Below are 16,015 nucleotides of genomic sequence, written 5' to 3'. Positions count from 1 at the left end.
GTCAGCAGAGACCCTGTTAAAGCTTCCTGAGGTTGTACAGGCATATTTTTGCTCTTTGCCCTTTTAAATTTTACAAGATATTTATACACATAGTAGATACTAAGCCCTAAAAAAATCTGTCCACAGCCACACAAAAGGACCTATATTGACTGCTCTCATTAAATTCCTTGGGCACAAGGATGGTTTGTGCACCTGAGAACAGGTTAAATTAGGCAGGTTACTACCATTCTCATGCTTGGAGTTTTTGCCAGATACTCAGCAAACATGCCTGAAATTCTGTGCTGTTATAAATTACTCTGAGATAGTTTGACTATTTTCCATTACTGAGCCTATCTCTTGGCTTTGAAATAAATATTTAATGTGACAAATTTTGTGCCAAATGGAAAGCATTGAATTTGCACTTTGAACAGTTGCACGTATGTTAAGTAGAACTCGAAGCTGAAAAAACACAAGAGAGGGGATTAACAGTACAACTGAAGTTCCACAAACGTCTAAACTGCTTAGAGGAGTTCAGTTAGTATTCTTAGGTACTTATTATTGTTTTAGCTTGGTTGAGAGATGTTTTTGAAGGGAGGAGAGCAGAGGAAGACAAGAGTGGAAGGGAAAGACTAAACTGACTTGCTTCAGACATTACTCTTAACTCATACACATTATCAGCATTTGGCATGATCACAGGCACATGAAGTTCTTTGGCTCCTTTAAGCTTTGAACCTAGCTACCAGTACTTAGATGATTCTGTTTATACTGTACTGGTTTAGGTGGTACAGGTTTTGATCTTTAATCCATTTGAGAAACCATTTTCACCAGCTGTTAACTTTTTCAAAGACTTCACAATTTTGATATCTTTTGGTAAAACACAGAAAAGCCAGTGTCTTACTGTGTCACTATATAGGCAATTACTGTCAATTGCTAAGCAAATTTTTTTTATCTTAAAGTATATTTTTATATACTTACACACACATACAATACTATTTTGTAAGTGCAAAGTTCATGTCAAGATACTAGATTCGTTTTATATTGGAGAATGGAATGTTGCCTTAGAGAACAAAATAGGCCTAACATTTTTCCATGTGCTTTGAGTGGTGTAGAAATTTAATTTTTTGTTTCAGAGCGAGGGACCATTTTTAATGAGATATAACACAGCGGGTAACTTGATGAAGAGTGGCTTTGTATCCCACAAGGATATCCCACAAGGGAAAGCCAAGATTGGTTTTGTTTCCAGGTCTTTCCAGGTGTAGCAAAAATGAAGCAGCTGCTTGTGCAGACTGGGATAATGTCAACACAAATCCTGAGAAGGCTAAAACAACAGGATCTGCTGTTCACTAAGGGATGTGACAAAACTGTCTTGAGTTTGAAGAGGCAGAGCTGAATCTTACATGTGGAGCTACCACAGGTATTTTGGCAGTGTTGGTTGTTCAGACTTAATGTTTCAAGGCAGCTGGGTAAAGCAATCCTCAGAGATAGTCATGAAGAAACCAAAGAACCCTCTGAGACTGATGCTTGTTATGACTGTTTTGAAGTCAACAGTCCTGTGTGCAAGGACAAAAATTTGTCTAACTGTACTTATCCATTTACTTTTTATGAGATTAAAACAGCTTGGTTAAAGCACGTGCTGAGAGTGGGTGACCTGTTTTAAATAGATTCATTAACAGTTCCCTTTACCTGGCCCAGTAAAATGTCTCTCCCTTACAGCAAACAGCTTGCAAAAGAGAAGGCTTCGGGGTGACCTAATTGCAGCCTTCAGTACCTAAAGGAAACTTACAGGAAAGATGGGGCTATGTAGTGACGGTGCAGGAGGGAATGGTATCAAGGTGACAGAGGGCATGTTTTACATTAGATATTAACAAAAATTCCATACTGTGAGGGTGAAGAGGAGCTGAAACAGGTTGCCCAGGGAAGTTGTGGTTGTGGATGTCTCATCTCTGTAAGTCGAAAAGGCCAGGCTGGATGGGGCTTTGAGCGAGCTGCTCTAGTCGCAGGCGTCCCTGTCCACGGCAGGGTGGGTTGAAACTGGATGATCTATCAAGGTCCTCTTCCGACCCAAACCATTCTGTGATTCTACGATTTTCTGCGAGTGTACAATCTGCGCAGCGCGGATGCTGCCAGGCGCGGGGCGGGTCGCGGAACGCCCTACCCCGGCGGAGCACGGCGTGTGCGCGCAGCCGGCCCGGGGCAGGCGGGGCTGCGGAGGGGCCGTGACCCGCGCCGGGCGGAGCTCGGGGCCGCGCCGCGCCCCTTCCGGCGGCCGCTGCCGGAACCGCGGAGCGGAGGGGCGGGCGGGCCCGGGACACCGCCTCGCCTGCGCTGCCGGTCCCCCCGCCCCGTCCCGTCCCCTCATGGCGCTGCAGCGGACGGGCGCCGGCCCCTCCCGCCGCCCGCTCCGGCCTCCCCCGCCCCCGTCTCCTCTTGGCTCACCGCTCCCGGCGGGCCTGTGAGAGGGACCCCACCGCAGGTAACGGCGGGAGAGGCGGGGAGGGGGCCCGGCCGGCCGCGGGGGCGGGGGGAGGCGGGGCTGCTTCCCCCGGAGCTCGGCGCAGGGCCCTCCGTGCCGGGCGCTGCGGTGAGGAGCGAGCGGAGCGCGGGCCCGGCCTGGAGTCTGGCTGTAGGAGCCCAAGGGTGGTCTCTCCGCGGTGGGAAAGGTGCGCTGTGGTCTGAGAGGCCGAGGTTAAAAGCCCCGAATCGCGCTGTTTGCGGGGCTCTCCGCCGGGCAGAGGTGTGCAGGGGCAGTGTGCTGGGTCTGCCCGCTGTGCCCCGCACTGGCGTCTGCCTCTGCTTAACCACGGACCTAAACTGGCTCAACTTCGGTTCGGTTCAGGGTTGAGGTTTGTGCAGCCTGGTTCCAGAGCACCTTCAGCAGAACTTCAGAGCCCTGCTGGATCATTTTGACGTGGGAAAAGTAATCATAGTTTTGCATTGTAGTTCATTGTAGTCTTAAGCTGATCAGGGGAGGTTTAGGTTGGACATTAGGAGGAATTTCTTCATAGACAGGGTGATGAGATGTTGGAATGGGTTGACCAGGGAAGTACCTGGTGGAGTCACTGTCCTCGGAGCTGCTTCAGAAAAGACTGGACGTGGCATTCAGTGCCAAGGTCTATTGACATAGTGGTGGTTGACTCATAGGTGTGACTCCATTTCACATGTCTTTTCCAGCCTAGTTGATTCTGTGATTCAGAGTGACGATTTTTGCTCATTCATAAATATATTGTGAAGATTTTGCTTGGAAATAACTCCTTTGTCCCTGTTTTTTTCCCCCATTTTTTCAAGCAGTCAACTTTCTCTATTTCATTACAATATCTTTAACATTGTTTGTATTGAAAACGTGATAAATGTACGTCACTGTGGTTTTATCGTAATGCCTTTGATGTGCCTCGCTGTGTACAATTAGGGCTTTTCCACAGCTTCATCGATAGAAAATTATTCCATAAGGTTTTGTTGGTATCATTGGATTTAGAATTCAGTGTCACACTACTTCTGCTTTTGTTAAAGTACTTAATTCTGATGATAAAATTCTGGTGACAAGAAAGCAGGTTATAACAGGTTATCAGTCGTGTCAAAAGAGTAGCTGTGACTAATGTATAGATTGGACTTCAGCTTCTGAGTTATCTTAAATTTTAAACTGCCTATATTAAATACCAAAGGTAGAACTTCAGTGACCCTGTGCTGGTTATTCCTCCCACAAGAGTGGAACTCATGTGCCAGGTGCAACAAAGATGAGGCGAGCCTTACCTTGAGTTTATTTTGCTAGCATTCCGTGAAAACAGTCACTGCAGTATCAGTTATAAAGCACTGCCTGTAGTTTGTATTCAGTTAATGAATAACACTCTTATGGTGAAGATACTTTCTAGCTTTATGTGAAAGTGCTTTAATTAAAGGTCAGGTTTTTTATAGAATAACTACAAGTAGCACGTGCAAAGAACGGGTTTTTGATGTGGATTTTTTTTGTTTCCTCCTGGATTCATAAGATGAAGTGCTTGTTGCTTTTGCTTTATAAATAGAAATATGCTGTAAAGTATTAATTTTCCCTTTAGTTTATGTAAACCTTTTAAAATAGACAACTTTAGGATAGATAAGGTATGGTTTGCTTTCTGAGTTATACATATATGGATATATATAATGTTATATATAACATATATATGCATATATATAACATAAATATGATTTTAGCTTGCCTGTGTATAATATGTAAATAATTATGTGTATAAATTTAGGCAGTCTTTAACTTTGACAGAGCTGGAAGACTGTATCTTGTATTAGGGCAAATGTGCAGTACAAAATTGAAGGTATTGTTTCCTAAACAGTGTGTACAGAATCCGTAGGTACTGTGTGCATCCATCTTGGCCTTTTAAAGGTGCACTAAGGTTTGAACTCGTTTATCCTAACACTCTGTTGTGTCTGTGCATCAATATTCTCTCCATATGTATGTTTAAAATACATGTTTATGAGTGGATGAAATATGACTGAGGAAGGCTTGGATTTAATAATTAGGTATATTTGGGGGTTTTGGTAATCTTACTAAGAACATTTCTGTGTTCATATTCCCCACTGCCCCAGCATTCTGTGTATTCAAAGGAGGGCTGCAAAGACAGTGAAGGGGGTAGAGGGGAAGCTGTATGAGGAGCAGTGAGGCCACTTGGTCTATTCAGTCTGAAGAAGAGGAGGCTGAGGGGAGACCTCATCAGGATCTACAGCTTCCTGATGAGAGGAAGCAGAGCGGTAGGCGCTGGTCTCTTCCCTCTGGTGACCAGTGACAGGACCCAAGTAAATGGCCTGAAGCTGTGTCAGGGAAGGTTTGGGTTGGATTTGAGGAAAATGTTCCTCACCCAGAGGGTGGCTGGTACTGGAACAGCTCCCCGGGGCAGTGGTCACAGCGCCAGCCTGCCAGAGTTTAAACCTGTGTGTGTTCAGGCACATGGTCGCTTTCTTGGGGCTGTCCTGTGCAGGGCCAGGAGCTGGACTTGATGATCCTTGTGGGTTCCTTTCAACTCAGCATATTCTGTGATTCTATATAAACATCGTCTTAAAATTCACCATATCAAAGCAAATAATTAAAACTTGATATTAGTTATCTTGCAATAAAAATGCCTTAGCACTTTAGTTACAGAATGAAGCTAGGAAAGTGTTTCAGTTCAACATTAATATGGTACCTTCTAAAGAATAACTTAGATCACAGGTTAGTTTCCTTGATTTGTGAAGTGAAAAGTAAAGGGATGAAATAACTACAGCTGCAGGCAAGATGTGTCTAAGGAAGATCAAATCTAAAATCACACTGATTTGTTATACAAGTGTTTCTAAAACAAAAATCCTCTTCCTTTTTGCAGCATAGATGGACATTGTAAAGTCTTGTGTGTCATGCATGAAAATTAAATAGTCTTGAAATAATGAACGTAGTTTTTTGCCTAATTCCTAACATGCCAATTAATGCTATTTTTGACTTCTGTTTTAGAAACCTAACTTGGAAATACTTAAGAAGTGAATGCTTCTGGATTTTGGAGTAAGATTGGTATGTATAATTAGCCTTCTAGAGGCTCATCACTGAATATTTGGATTTCTGTTTTATTAGGGAATGTTTGTTTCATGTAGTTTTATGCTTGTGGAAAGGAAGAAGGGAACACATAATAGCCAACATGACACATAATAGTCAGTGTGTATTGGCTAAAGCAACTTGTTGATTCAACCTCCTTTTCTTCCCTGACAAGCTTTATGGCTAGAAGGGCATTAAAGGTGCTTAATTCAAATGTTAAAACCATAAAACTTAAGCAGAATTGACAGTAAAATACCAGAGAACAGTTCAAAATATGCAGAATAGCTATACCTAGAGTATTACTGTCTTGTCAAAGCAGGCTTTTGTTCAAAAATCTTCTGTCATGTCTGAATCTTTGGCTGTTTAATGTTATTGATCTGGCTCGAAAAACAAAGAAATAATCGATAACATTGGGCAGGGAAGGATTTCCAGTGTGTACCCTTGGTTGAATGTTTTCAGGGAACATTTCTAAAAAAAGAGGTTTTTTTAATAGGAATAAATGGAAGGTATTACACCCAGGCAGGAGTAATTTGCTATGTAAGTGCAGGAGGTTATACTAATAGAGAAGCCGAAAATGAGTCAACAGTAGGTGACTGCAGAAAAAGGGCTATAAACCCCACCTAGTTTGGATGTTTAAAAAGAAATACAGTCTACCACTTACTGCAGAAGTGATAATAACTCAAGCTACAATACTATATACAGCTTTTGAAATTGCACTTAAAAAAACTTTTGGGAAAGCACTCAGAAGGTGGCACAGCAGGAGGCACCTGGAGGGTAATTCTGATATGTGGATTTGAAGATAAAGGGACTTGTATCTTTTTTTCAGCAGTGGGATTTGGTAGTAAAAGTAAAGATGATCAGATAATGAGAGTTGCTAATGGCATCAAAGCATGGCTGCCAGATTTTGAAGTTTCCTTTGCAAGTATTTCATGGGAGAAGCTTGGCTGAATTATCTATAATGAGGAGCAGCAGTGAATTATGTAGTACATGGCAAAGGGTTGAAGTAAATGACCTTTTAAGGTCTTTTTTTTTTTGCTTAATGGCATCATCCTAATCATAGTTGAAAAGAGCAGGTTTAAAAAAGATTCTTGAATTTAAATAATGCAGTGTATATTTAGATTATTTCTTGTAAGTCTTTTAAGACTGTCTAATTTACTCCAGGGGGTTCGTGGCCAAGTAAGCAAAGTTGGAACAATGCACCATGTCTGCCTTTCTGAGCTCTAATTATTGGTTCCATGTAATGTACAGCTCGTGGAAGTGATACTAATTTTCTTTGGCTGATAACTCCCATATTCTTACTTATGCTTATCTGCTTTTAAATGTAAAATATTACTTCTTCTCATTAAACCACTTTTAATGTTTCTGAATATTTAGACAGGTCAGTTGCTGCAATTAATGTAACATCTTTGGAGCACTGTGTGCTGCTTTTGAGAGAAAATTACTTCTGAGCAAAGGGGCAAAGAAGTGTTATCCTGTGTTTTAGATCAGAGAGTCTGTATCTTGCTAGCATTTGTGATGCATTTGGTTACATCTTGAAAATAAGCAAAAAAAAACCTTTGTGGCTAATCTGGATTTGCTTATCTCCCACAGTTTTTTTTTCACAATCTGAGTTTCTCCATCTCTCCCTCTCTGATAACCTTCAAATCCAGTTCCCTGTGTGGTCTGTCATTGCATTGTTGCACACTGGGAGTTATGACTCATGACACCAGCAGATCCACAGGAAATTAATTTAATTAATGACTCTTGGAGGCATTGTAGATGTTGTAGCTTCTGTGAGCAGGAGAGTCTCAGCCCTTCTTTACTTCTCTGAAATCAGAGGAGGAAGCTAGAACTCCTCCATGACACTGCTGGTCTTGAGTGGATGAAGTGTTCTATGTGTTAAAATCAGCTGTGAACTTGATTAGAGAACCTTTGCAGAACTACACGACTGCCAGCTTTATTAACTCCTACATTTTCTGGCTTTTCTGTTTATAACATAGTAGTGGCCCTGGCTGCTGGAATGAAACAGCTTTGGCATGTCCCAAGGCAGAAACATGAGAGGCATTATTTATTCCAGAAACTGCTCATTTCATGGCATTTTCTCATGCTCATAGATAATTTTTCTTGATTATGTTTATAAGCATGCATTAGTTCTTCTTTTAGTAAGTTTCAGGGTTAGAATTAAAGCCCTGATTTCCTAAAGTGTAAAACTTCCAATGCCTGGTACTGGTTTGACCTTCCACATCAGTTCTGCACATGCAAATTATATCTGCTGCATACAGAGGCAACCAGATCTCTTCAGAGGGAAGCTGGGTCCACCATGACTGTGTGACATGTGTCTACAACTGTAGACATCTGAATAAAACTTAGGAGGAAATAAGGCAGTCCAGCCAAAGCAGAAATGGGATTGGCTATGTCTATGAGGACAAATAAATGTGATGTGAAGAGCTAGCAGTAATTTATCTGAATTTATGTAATTTAAGTGGTTGCGAATTGAGTCGTTTACAAGGTTAACAAAATGGTTGACAGGGCACTTCAGCGTATTTGAGACATGGGGGAAAATAGAAATACTAGTTTTGAAGCGTAGCATCCTTTTCAAGTGTAAATTCATAAAATTACCTGTGAGCACACAAGTTTCTTCATTCTTCTGCAATCAAATTCTTCCTCTGCTGCAAAGAAAAGCAGCCTGCGCTTCTCCCTTGTTTCTGGAATGCAGTGGGTGGAAGGTGTCAGGATGGTACTAACTGATGCTCTTTTCCTCTCTCAGTGTAGGTGAAGGTATGCAAGCCAGGGAGAGAAGAAAAGGAAAAAAAATTGTTTTGCCAATATGGAGAGTTCTCTTTTAGTAAAAAGCTACCCAAGTAAAAATAATCCCATTAGTAATATAGCTAAAGTAGCAACTGTTGAAAAAAACAGTAAAGCATAAAACTTAGCAAAACAGCCCCTCCCCCAGGTGATGCTATACCACTGTCACATTTTGCACCAGCTGGAACTGGAAGAACATTCTTAGCTTCATTACCTGAACAGAGTGCCTTACACTTGCTAGAACAGATGGTGGAGAGAACAGTCACAAAAGTCTTACTTCTTTTCCTTGCATTAAAAACTTCTTCAAGGGACTGAAACTCTTGTTTGAATTTAAAACCAGGATAGTGTTTTATGCAGTTGGTGAGATGGTTGGGTTTGGTCTGTCTCACACACTGATGGTTTGTCTTTCTTGGTTTCATTTGTTAGGTGGTTTTGTGTCATGCAAGAATCTAGTTTATTTTTAAAAGTTTATAGAAAGTGAAAGCACTCTCTTCTAGATAATTTACATAGTTTCTCCTACAAAATAAGATTTAAACATTACTGTGCGAGGATTAAGGGAAGTGGATTTGAGAATTTTGAACTGTGGCTCATGTATTATTTTTAGTAGTGCTATGTTGAGTGCTTATTGTTTTTCTCTACTTTTTCACAGCCTAACTGGGTGCAAGTAAGAGGATCTGTGCTCAGTTTTAATGCTAACCTACCAGTAGCTCTCTGTTAGGTTTTCCTGGAGGTGTAGCAAATTAATCAAAGTTGAAAGCATAAAAGTACAGGGAAAAGTAACATTGAAAGGTGATTCACACAAGTATGGGAAACTGTAAAATAATTTAACAAAGGACTTATTTCTTGCCAGATTTTCCTGTTAAAGAGTAATTGCATGTGCATGCATGTGAGGTTTGTTTGCATTATAAAAATGGCTATGTGATTAAACATCCTTCTAAGACTCTCATTTTTCTAGGGAGTTTATATGGAAGAAATGCTGCGACTGTTCTCAAACTCTCTTACAGACTGATTTCAATGTAAGTAATTTTTTGATCAGTATCATGGTGTGCCAGACACAGACTTGCATACTCAGTGAAAAGAAAAATAAATGACATATTTGTAAAATTGCCCTAAAGCTTCTCAAAGAATTTTTGTTTGTTTGGGTTTCAGTTTTTATATGCCAGGTCAGAAATCCTTCCTTCCTGGTATTCAGACTTAGTTTCTCATCCTTAGTGCAAGCTTACACATGCTTTAGATTGCCTTTTTTTTTTTTTTTTTTCTTTTTGCTAACCACTCTTTGCAGAGCCATTTGCAGGAGTCATGTGAGCTGTTGAGGATTTTCCTATGCAGCACCTTTTCTACCAGCTTAATTCTAATGTGTTAATTTTGCTCATGTTTCAGTGTTGCATCATTTTTTGTTGAGTATAAGAAGTTCTACTCCTCATTGATCAATGTGACAGTGTTTAGTGGTTTACGAGATGAGCCAAACTCGTGGGAAGTATGACTTCTGTATTGGTCTGGTGTTGGCTATGAGTTCCAGCATTTTCATTGGAGGAAGTTTCATCCTGAAAAAGAAGGGTCTCCTCCGGTTAGCCAGGAAAGGCTCCATGAGAGCAGGTAATTACATACATCTTTTAATACATTGCTGATGTTTAGGTTTTGCTGTTTAACAGAAGATTACTTCTGTTCATTAGTTCATTAAACTAATGATCTTGTTTTGACTTTTTTGGGTTTTTGTTACATGTATATGAAATCTGAAACATAGAGCTGCTGTGTTTTTTCTCTGGTGTCAGATACCCTTAACTGTGTGTGTGACACATGCTATTTAATGCATATGTAATGCCCTCTGGGGACACTTGTCAAAGGATTCCTTTGTAAGTCAGTTAAGTCTAAATTGTACTTGCAAATTGCAAGCAGCACTCTTAACTGTGTGCTCCTGAATGAGTGAATTTAAGAGAGTTTTAACCATGTTTGGGTGTCAGGAGATTGAGAAAACTAAAGATCATGTGTAGTAACTGAGTATGCTGAGTAATGCACCTCAAGGGTTCCTACTGGAAGCAATGCTTTTAAATATCCTCATCAGTGATACAGAGAGTGGCACTGACTGAGTGTGCTCGCAGTGGGGTCGTGGACCACACCAAGCTGAGGGGGGCACTTGGTTCTCTAGAGCGAAGGAAGTGGCATCCAGAGGGTCCTGGATGGCCTTGGGGAGTGGGTCTGTGCAAACCTCATGGGGTTTAACAAGAACCAGAGCAAGGTGCTGCACCTGGGTCAGGGCAGCCTCCGATATCAATACAAGGCTGGGGGATGAACAGATGGAGAGCAGCCCTGCCCAGAAGGGCTTGGAGATAGATGCTGGTACATGAGAGGCTAGACATGACCCAACAATGTGCACTCACAGCCCAGAAAGCCAAACGTGTCCATATGAAGTGTGACCAGCAGGGCAAGGCAGAGGATTCTGCCCCTCTGCTCTGGTGAGACCCTACCTGCAGTGCTGCATCCAGCTCCAGGATCCCCAGCATGGGAAGGACGTGGACCTGTTAGAGCAAGTCCAGAGAAGGGCCATGAAAATGATCAAAGGGACAGAACACTTCTGAGGATAGGCTGACAGAGTTGGGATTGTTAAGCTTAGAGAAGAAAAGGGTCTTGGGAGATTTATAGCACCTTCCAGTACCTAAAGGGGGCTTATAAAAAAAGAGATGAGACTTGGTTTTGGGTTTGGTTTGGTTTTGACCAGGGCCTGTATTGACAGGACAAAGGGAAATGGTTTTAAATTGAAAGAAGATAAATTTAGGTAGGATAGTTGCAGCATCCTCAGATGATTCAGAAGATTGACTCTGACTATTTTTATTCAGTACCTGTCATCTTTGCTTCTAAAAGATGGTTGATCTTCAGATACATAATTCATGCACCCTGGTTTGGAATGAGAAAATGTGCTTGCACATGTAATCAACCACATCCAAACCAGGCACAATTTCTGCAGAGCAGCAGTCTTAGTAAGAGACACATAACTTGGCTTTTCATGTAATTTCAGTGATTTGAAAGAACTGTTTCTCAGGGTAATGCAGATACGATCATCACTGCCATTTCTAACACAAAAGAAGTAAAATAACTGGTTGTAGGAGGCACAGGCACATCAGAAACGGAAGATGCTTTGATTTCAACCCTTTTACCTAGAGAGCCTAGGTATCAAAACGCTGCTCATGTTTTTAAGGGCATGGGTTGTAAAAATTATTTTATGTCATGGCAGTGTTGTAAGTGATAGGGTGTCAGTGTTTTTAGTGGAGTAGCCAACGTTCTTTCAATTTTAGGTCAAGGTGGTCATGCATACCTTAAGGAATGGCTGTGGTGGGCTGGACTTCTTTCAAGTAAGTATCAAAAATTATTCATCTAAGTATCAAAATTGCAATCTGCATTATATAATTTTAATAAATAACTATGCCACAGATGGCAGCATGGTTATAAAAAGGGAATCAGATTACATTACTACAATACATGGTAGTATTGTATTACTATCACCTGGTGATTTGATGGATGAATTTCAGATTTTAATATAACTTCTCTCACACCAGAAGCTCTTCCTTTAATATAACTGCCCCCTTTGTGCAGTGGAACTAGGCAGACATTGAGTTTTTATGCCTTTGCTACCCATATGCATTTTGGTTTTTGTCTCAGCAGAGAAGTGCTTATATATATAGGATTTCTTAAAGGGAAGCATATTTTGGGATTATGCCTGTTTTCTTAGTTTTTTTCATTGCTTGAACTCTCAAGTTACTGTCTGTATTTAGGTAATTACGGCTTACTGTATGTTCTGTGCTATATCCTGCTATTGCAGATTTCTCCATGCAGAACTTCATGAGTCAAGCTGGCAGGCTGAGGGGGACTACAGCACAGACACTAAAATAAAACACCTTCTGATTTGGTAGAATTAATTCTAATACCTGTTGTATGTAGTTCACAGTCTGCTTTTAAAACTTAATAGTGGGGATGAGGGGCAGGGGTGGGTTCTGCTAGTACTTTTAGCTGAATGCTGTCATTAGAATTTCGCATTGTTCCCTTGCTGCATGTTTGTGTCTACATGAACACTGGAGACACTTACTTGCCCTGGATCAGAGGTTTGTTGCAGGAGACAGCCTAACTCCTGGGTTTTAACTGCTGTTCTTCTGTTCCTCTGCAGTGGGAGCTGGAGAAGTAGCGAACTTTGCTGCCTATGCTTTTGCACCAGCTACGTTAGTCACTCCTCTAGGGGCTCTCAGTGTTCTTGTAAGGTAAGAAACACTAACAGAAAGCAGTGTGACTTAAGGCAGAAAATAAAATTATTTCTTTAGAAATATGTCACTGAACTATGCTGTAATAGATGCACTCTTCACAATGGAGTGCTTATAAACATCAGGAATAACTTTTAAGTGTCAAAATAAGTAGTGGTTATGATATAAAAGGGTTCTAGCAATGTGTCTACATGTCCCATCTCTGGAAAAAGCTATTGTCCTCTGCATTTCAAAAACATGGTGATCCCAGCAGAGCAGTATTTTCATTCCTAAGTAAAGATTTTTGTAATTTGAAAATTATTTTTGCAGGTTCTTAGATATAGCATTTTTTTGGCAGGCATCATAAAAAAGGGGTTCTAGGCAGAGATGCCAGATACTAACAGGTAGTTCTGCCCACAGCAAGTATCTCAAGATAGAAGATAGCTATTTTTAAGCTCAAGATTGTGTATGCAAGTGACTTGTACAGTCAAAACAACCTGTAACTTGATGAGCAAATGAATATTACTAATCCCATGTTTGTTGGTGCCTTTTTTTATTTTTTAGTGCCATTCTGTCATCCTTCTTTTTAAATGAAAAGCTCAATTTACATGGAAAAATAGGATGTTTGTTAAGTATACTGGGATCAACTGTGATGGTAATTCATGCTCCACAAGAGGAAGAAGTAGAAACTTTGGATGAAATGTCCCACAAACTAGGTGATCCAGGTAAGAAAAATGCTGGTTTGAGCTGTACACAGCTCATCATTTCTTCATTTTATAGTTTCATTATATTCAAGTTCCAGGAAGCAGCCTGTGTCTGCTTCATGTAGACATGTCCAAAAGAAGTAGAGATTTGAATTCTGTATAATTCAAAGCATAACTCTGTAGGGAACTTTGCATGATGGTGAGATGAATTTGTCTAGCCTTGAATAAAGTGCCTCTATGGCAACCACTGAGGTGGCGGTTTAAACCAATGCAGCAGCACAGGTGGATAAACAAAACTTCTATAAATTTTGATTGAAGTGTGTCACCTCTAAGCTGAACTTTGACCTGTCCTTAAAATGAAAAGGTAGGTGTTGTGGTGCCTGCTGAGAATTAAAGTCCTATAGATGAGCTGCTATGCCCATGTGGAAGATGAGGCACACACAAATGCAAGTCTGCAAAATACAATTTATACAAAGGCAATTCTCATCTTAAACATGAGGAAATAGCCAGCAAAGAGATTAAAAAGTTGTTCTTAAGGAATGACCTGATTATTGGAAACCTGCTGATGAATACAGCCACCTGCCAAAACATATCTCCTAAAAAAGACTCAATTCACATTCAGGCCTGTGTCTAGTGGCATCTACACTTCAGTGAGACTGGGTGTAAGGCAGTTGAGTAATGTAATCCTGTAGTAGTCTTGCCAGTAGACTGGTAAAGGTAATACAGCATGCCAGAGCTACAACCTTTGTTTTGGCTTGCTTACTCTGAAATCATCTAAACTGTGATGTTGGAGGAATAATGAGAAACATCCTGAACTCTTCTGTTTAAGCTGAGTCAATCCCATTGTTAATGAGTGTTTTCCATTAACACCTAAGATGCATAGGTGCACCCCTAAGATAAATACCCCTGCTTCTGATAGATAGAGGCCAGAAGTAACAACTGTGTCTATAAATAACAAGATTTTTTTTTTCCTCCAACCACAGGTTTTGTGGTGTTCGCAACGCTCGTTGTCATTGTGTCTTTAATTCTAATATGTGTGGTGGGACCTCGCCATGGACAGACCAACATTCTTGTGTACATAACAATTTGCTCTGTAATTGGAGCCTTATCAGTCTCCTGTGTCAAAGGTCTGGGCATTGCTATAAAGGAACTTTTTGCAGGAAAACCAGTGCTGAAGCATCCATTGTCTTGGATTCTGCTGCTAAGCCTTACTGTCTGTGTGAGCACGCAGATCAACTATTTAAACAGGGCTTTGGATATATTCAACACTTCAATAGTGACTCCAATATATTATGTAATCTTCACAACATCTGTTTTAACTTGTTCTGCCATCCTTTTCAAGGAATGGCAACACATGGCGGCTGATGACATTATTGGCACCTTCAGTGGCTTCCTGACTATTATTGTGGGGATCTTTTTATTGCATGCCTTCAAAGATGTTAACTTCACCCTAGCAAACCTGCCCCTCTCTCTGTGGAAGGATGACAGAGCAGCAAATGGCACTTTGCTGAGCACATATGACAGCTTTAATGATGATGAAGAAAGTTCTTCCTGCATAGGTGAAATGCAATCCACTGAGAGTCTCTCAGCCAGAAGAAATGGAAACCTGTCAGCCTTCTGAAAATATCTACGTGTTACTTAAGAAAAGAACAATTCTGTAACCCTGGAATTTTTTTTTTTCCTGCTGTGAAATGTCTGAGCTTGTCTGGAAAGTCATGTACTTTTTAACAGTATGTGTAGACAATCGTTGATTTTTGAGTTTGATTAGTTTGGATAAAGAACACGGAAATGTTTTTTATTTGCCTTACTTTTACTTTAAAAAGTACTAAAATGACCTCAGACCACAAATGGTTTTGTTGCTAAGTTATGTGTAAATACTTTCATTTCTTTCTTCTGTTTTAAAGATGTATTGCACTAATTACAATTTTATCAAAAATAAATGGCTTTATTTCTGCATCGGTGGTAAAAAGGTTGCAGCAAACCTGAATCCTTGTGCCCTGACTGGCCATAGAGTGACTGTAACCATATTGAAACAGGAGCTGCAGCAACTACTCCTGTCCTAGTTTGTAGAAGAAAAAAGAGAAGGCTACCAAGCACAACTGATCCTTTGAATATACTGGTTAGGTAAAGCTGTATGCAAAACTTGCTGGATTTGCATCAAAAAAACCCCAACTTTATCAAATCAAAGTAACTGGCCAGCAAAAACAGGAAGGCAGGAGCTTGTGTTCTGAGTGGATAGGTGAGATGGTAGCTCCTGCCATGACAGTTTATGCAGAAGGAAGGCTCTGAGTCATTACTCATAGCCCAAGAAGCTGCTCCCTCTTCTTCTGTAACAGATGTCAGGTCTGTCTGTGCTGCACCATGCTGCCCTGGCTCTGCAGACCTGATGTTACAGCTTGAACTCACAGAATTGCTGTTTTGTTTGCTGCAACACTGAGATTTTCAAAAAGCCAAAAAAAAGAGAAACATTAATGGCATTGCTTATAAAAAAAATTAAGGGGGCGGGGGGAGGAGTGAGGCAGGTAGGTGGTAATTCAGTAAAGGCAGAAAATAAAAATAAGGGAAGAAGGTTTTATAAGAACTTTCTACCATGCATGTGAAAATTGGAAATACTTGTCACAGAGACTAATAGTTACTACTCCATTTCATCAGGTTTAGTGCTTACTGTTTAAGAGAAATTAAGATTTTTCCTAGGACAGAAAAAAACCCAAGTTACCACCTGTGAAACAAAATTCTGCTGCCTTCCTTTCTTATGTGTTATAACATACAGGAGGAATCAA

General features: G+C 40.6%; 1 protein-coding gene across 4 annotated transcripts; it reads left to right on the top strand.

Moving 5' to 3' along the window:
• Positions 1-2,311: 2,311 nt before the first annotated feature.
• On the top strand, positions 2,312-15,204 carry NIPA2 (NIPA magnesium transporter 2). Of its 4 annotated transcripts, none has more exons than XM_030277704.4 (8): positions 2,312-2,452; positions 5,444-5,500; positions 9,261-9,321; positions 9,745-9,901; positions 11,596-11,652; positions 12,462-12,552; positions 13,096-13,256; positions 14,219-15,204. In XM_030277704.4, exons 4-8 carry the CDS (start codon positions 9,763-9,765, stop codon positions 14,854-14,856), a joined length of 1,086 nt encoding a protein of 361 aa, XP_030133564.1. In that variant the 5' UTR covers positions 2,312-2,452; positions 5,444-5,500; positions 9,261-9,321; positions 9,745-9,762; the 3' UTR covers positions 14,857-15,204. The 4 variants fall into 4 exon arrangements, with proteins under 4 accessions (XP_030133564.1, XP_030133545.1, XP_072788291.1 ...); XM_030277685.4 differs by having other exon boundaries at positions 9,686-9,901; XM_072932190.1 differs by lacking the exon at positions 2,312-2,452 and adding an exon at positions 2,542-2,639.
• The last annotated feature ends 811 nt before the right edge of the window (positions 15,205-16,015 follow it).

The sequence above is a fragment of the Taeniopygia guttata genome, chromosome 1, assembly GCF_048771995.1.
Source record: "Taeniopygia guttata chromosome 1, bTaeGut7.mat, whole genome shotgun sequence".
Taxonomy (NCBI): Eukaryota; Metazoa; Chordata; class Aves; order Passeriformes; family Estrildidae; genus Taeniopygia; species Taeniopygia guttata.
This window is presented reverse-complemented; position numbering and strand designations above follow the sequence as displayed.